This window comes from Sinocyclocheilus anshuiensis, unplaced genomic scaffold (assembly GCF_001515605.1).
Source record: "Sinocyclocheilus anshuiensis isolate Anshui unplaced genomic scaffold, SAMN03320099.WGS_v1.1 scaffold787, whole genome shotgun sequence".
NCBI classification, from domain to species: Eukaryota; Metazoa; Chordata; class Actinopteri; order Cypriniformes; family Cyprinidae; genus Sinocyclocheilus; species Sinocyclocheilus anshuiensis.
The window spans coordinates 492,350-497,482 of NW_015548230.1; the positions used below are offsets into that span (position 1 = coordinate 492,350).

General features: G+C 37.1%; 1 protein-coding gene across 1 annotated transcript in view; it reads right to left on the reverse strand.

Annotated features, from left to right (window-relative positions):
* The window catches only part of LOC107654578 (uncharacterized), a 6,580-nt gene extending 3,382 nt beyond the window's left edge, over window positions 1–3,198 (reverse strand). The window contains exons 1-2 of the mRNA XM_016441712.1: window positions 2,590–3,198; window positions 2,435–2,473 (exon numbers count right to left, since the gene is read on the reverse strand). Of these exons, the coding sequence (XP_016297198.1) occupies window positions 2,435–2,473; window positions 2,590–2,608 (58 nt within the window). The 5' untranslated portion in view covers window positions 2,609–3,198. The remainder of the gene's footprint in view (window positions 1–2,434; window positions 2,474–2,589) is intronic.
* Window positions 3,199–5,133: the final 1,935 nt, after the last annotated feature.

The following is a 5,133-nucleotide window of genomic DNA, read 5'->3' on the forward strand; positions in this document are numbered from 1 at the left end:
CGAAACACAGCGCCTTCACGACATGGCGGCGGTGGCAGCAACAATAAAGTTACTCTTTTCTTTGCGTGAACATTTTTTGTTTTTCATTTCGACAGCGATCAGTACATTTTACATACAAGGCTACTATAGTTCTGTCTTGTAACTAGACTTGTGCCGGTATTCGGTAATGCGATATATCACGGTAATGATCATGCACGATATTGTTATCGTGGGCTCTTCTAAATACCGTGAATAATTATATATTACAAGTTATTCAGAATTTTGAATGCATTTTAAGAATACTACTGATAAGATGCGCGTTAAATATCGCATGCGATTAATCGTGCAGCCCTAATTTAAATGTTCAGTTATTTTTGTTATAAGAAAAAAGTTATTAAACCTGTTATACTGTATTATGACAGCACTTTTTTAAAACTAAATGTCAATACCGTGATAATACCGTATACCGTAATAAAAGCATTAGCAATTAATCGCAACATGAAAATTTGATACCGGCATATCCCTACTTGTAACTCATCTTAAAGAGAAGATATTTCTTTATGCCTTTCTCGTTACCACACAATTCTTCATGAAAGCTAAAATGAGCCTCATGTGGTACTATCTGATGAACTGTTCTTACCTAAATCATAAAACATTATTCAAAATGCAACCTGAACCTGCAATTTTTTGTAACTTTCTGAAGTTTTAAGTTCAGCCAGTCATTACCATATTCTTATGAATCAACTTTTTTTCCATACTAAACTGCATGTATTTGCACACAGATGCATGCATTCTTCTACACACCCTGGTAAAACAACATAAACAGAGTTGTTTTTAATAAACTAAACCATTTAATATGAAATAAAATGGCTTATCATTTGACTTTTTTCACAGATGTTTGTTTTAAAAGTCACCCCACCAAGGCGAACCAAATTCCACCATGAATGGGGCGTAAAATCAAGAATGAAGGGTCGTAGAGTTCAAAGAGCCCTCAATCAGACACCCCCATCTCGTTTTCTAGCACAGCATGAAATCTCCTGTGTGTCGTAAAACAGTGCTGTGTGTGTCTGGTGTCAGAGGAAACCCCCGTTTGACTATTGCTCATCCATGTTTTAGAGCAGGGATCCTCAAATCTGGCCCACGAGATCCACTTTCCTGCAGACTTCCTAATCAAACACACCCGAGCATGCTAATCAATGTCTTCAGGATCATTAGAAAACCACAGGTAGGTGAGTTTGATCAGGGTTGGAGCTGAACTCTGCAGCGCATTGGTCCTCCAGGGCAAGATTTGAGGAACCCTGTTTTAGAGCCACATGGTTTTAGACCTGAAACATTGAAGACTCTTACCATTTTTATTCGCTTTGGCACTTTTTTCACAAGGAAAATTTACATTTTCACAACTCTTTGTACAAAAGTCCACACAGCTAGTCATTGACCCAGATCTCTAAGGTTTCATTTCAGTTTACGTGTATCCTTTCCACATAACCACTGTTTCACAAGATCATTGTAATATGTAACGAGAACATTTGGGTAGATCCGTTGAAAGGGGGGCTGGTCCGTCGGATATCACTTTGGGCCCCTATAACTATCAAATGCTATTATTACTATGTTATTATTAAACTTCAAAAGGCATTGATTTCATTAAAAAAATATGAGTCAAAACACAGTGCTGTTGCACATTTACAGGCTTGCCGTTTCAGAGCAGTTCGCAATCACTGAATATGTTGTAGATGGTTGTAAAAGTGCATATTTTATCTGTTTCAGTGACCAGCCAGAAAGAGTAAAGCATAGACATTTTAAAATAAGAGTCCTGCAATTTGCATAAATATACTTGACAAAAATCATTAGGATATTAAGTAAAGATCATGTTCCATGAAGATATTTTGTACATTTCCTACTGTAAATATATCAAAACTTAATTTTTGATTAGTAATATGCATTGCTAAGAACTTCATTTGGACAACTTTAAAGGTGATTTTCTCAATATTTTGATTTTTGTGCACCCTCAGATTCCAGATTTTCAAATAGTTGTATCTCAGCCAAATATTGTCCTATCCTAACAAACCATACATCAATGGAAAGCTTATTTATTCCACTTTCAGATGTATAAATCTCAATTTAAAAAAACTGACCCTTATGGCTGGTTTTGTGCTCCAGGGTCACAAATGTCTATAGTTAGTATCGGCACAATAATCTGTTAAACTGTGTGCATGTATATAAAACAAACACAATAAGCAGGACTACAGTTTGAAGCAGCAATGTTTAAAAAGTTTTTGAAATATTTTTATATCATTTATCTTTTTTAGCATTTATATTTTTTAGTGTGCGCCTACATTTTTTCAACTTAAGAGCACGTGAAAAAAGTACAAAATAAATAAATTAAAAAACGTGTACAGTAAGAGAGCTCTGCCTACTTTTCATAAAAGCCACGAGAAAAAATGTGTGCATAACTTACCAGGCGTTGTGTTATCTTCGCCGTTTCGAGCCTCGTCGACTGCGAACAGAAAAGCTCTCGTTTAGCACGAAAAGAACAATTCTTCTTGCAATCTCTTTTTGCAGACCGATGTAGGCTACACTTGTCTAACATATGCATGAACAAATGATACATACCGTTAAGATTGTTAGCCATTTTAGCGCTGGTAATTTACAGGTAGCGGCGGAACGACGCGTCGGTGTTGAGGTGATGGTAACAATGAGTCGCGTTCTCGCAACAAAGGTTTAAATCGCCCGATAACTGTTTGGGCGGTTCATAGTGTCGCGAGAAGTGGGGCGTGTTCCGATTTTTCGTTACGCTCTATTTATATTTTGTCGGGAAAATAATGTTGCCATTTTAATATGACATGTATCTCAAACATGCTTGTTCGCCGCTGTTTGATGCGCACGTGTGTGAAACAATGTATCACTTTAAAAACACACTTCCCATTTCTTTGTTGAAATATGCGTCTTGGATTTGTGTGTGTGTGTGTGTGTGTGTATATATAACATTCTGGAACCACTAACTTGTAAAGTTTAAGGTTTTTGGTTGTCACTGCCTCGTTTGAATGTGAAACTTTTCTTGACCAAATGCTGATTTATCTTCTTTTTAACAAACAAATAAACAGATTAAAAATACATTGGCTGCATTTAGCCTCCAATTTTCCCCCACGCCTTCTTTCACATAGTTTAACATCGTTTTTGAGCAATTTCACAACAAAGGGCTGACATTAAAGGGTTAGTTCACCCAAAAATGAAAATTCTGTCATTAATTACTCACCCTCGTGTTGTTCGAAACCCGCAAGACCTTCGTTCATCTTCGGAACACAATTTAAGATATTTTTGATGGAATCTGAGGGCTCTCCCTCCCACCACACGCTTGCGTCATGAACGCTTGTCCAAAGTGACGCAGTAGAGACGAAAATGTGGAATAAAGTCGTTATTTTTGTTATCTCTGCGCAAAAAAGTATTCTCGTAGCTTCGTAACTTTACAGTTGAACCGCTGATGTCACACGGACTACTTTGTCGATCATCTTGGTACTTTTCTGGACCTTGAACGTGGTAGTTACCTTGCTGTCTATGGGAGGGTCAGAGAGCCCTCAGATTTTATCAAAAATATCTTAAATTGTGTTCCGAAGATGAATGAAGGTCTTACGGGTTTCGAACAACACGAGGGTGAGTAATTAATGACAGCATTTTCATTTTTGGGTGAACTAGCCCTTTAATCGCCACCCGAAATGTCCCAAATATTTCACATCTAACCTATGCCCTTTTCAAAGAAAGTGAGTCTCTCTCTCTCTCACTCTACGCGGTTCGATTTGTGAAAAATGTGTGTGAAAATGTTTGTGGTATTAAGTGTTTATGAGTACAAGACAACATATCAGTTTTAAAAACTGAGAGAAATGTTACAGGAAATACAAATACTATTTTAATATATTTGTTCTTCAAGTAAACAGAAACAAACAAGAAGAGTTATAACAATCTACAGAGAAAATGCAACAGTAAAATATGTTGAATATGCAGTCTGCATTGGAATTAGATTATGAAGCATTTCCCTGTTGAAAAAAACAGCATATGCTGGTTAGGTATGTTTTGACGCTGGGATGCTGGTTTATGCTAACGCAAAAAGACTAATGCAGACTATTTACATTTCCCATTCACACACTAAAAACGAGAAAATGAGTAAAAAGTTCAGCTGATATGATCATGAGAACTGTGTATCATACAGCAAGAGTTTTGCATAGTGGTCATGTGGAGATCAATCTGGGCTTTTCACACTTACATTTTAGGGTTGAACGTGAACCTCTTTTCAAATTACAAGCATTAAATCCCGCTTAACCCTCAATCCTACAATTATTTTTCTAACGAGCTGGAGTCTCTGTGACTCGAAGCATAAACGTAGGTACAGTACAGTAAATGTAAACAGTGCTACAGATGTTACCCGGGGCACGCGCAGTGTGAAAAGCCCATATTCTGTCCCATATGAAACTGCGTGTGTGGTCAGACTAGAGCGAGTAAAGTTTGAGCTGTTCCTCCACGTCCCCCCGAGTCATCTCTCCAAACGTGTCCTGATTCTCTCGGAGCAGTTTGAAGATGGCAGCCAGCTGCTCCTGCTGTACCCTACAACACAAACACAACAGCATAAAGGGAGAAAAAATAAAAGAAAAAGAAAATCGCACACACTCAGTCAGCTGTCTGGAGTCTTGATCATTCACAAAGGCATTTCAGTTCAGTTCCAAAAGATCTTAAAGGGATAGTTCACCAAAAAAAGAAAAAAGAAAATTGTCATCATCTACTCACCCTCAATTTGTTCCAAATCTGTATAACTTTTTTACGCACACAAAAAGAAAGATATTTTGAAGAATGTTGCTAACCAAACAGTTGCTGGTAGCCATTGACTTCCATAGTATGAAATAAAAAATTCTATGGAAGTCGATGGCTACCAGCAACAGTTTAGTTACCAACATTCTTCAAAATATCTTCTTTTGTGTTCAACAGACGAAAGACACTCATACTGGTTTTTGAACAATATGAGGTTGAGTAAACGATGACAAAATTTCATTTTTTGGGTGAACTATGCCTTTAATTGAAGGAAATTCCATTGAAAATTATATTTCTGTTCGCGGTTTCTTTGTGTTAAGTACTGTGTATCATAGGAAATAATGCCACAAGAGACATTCA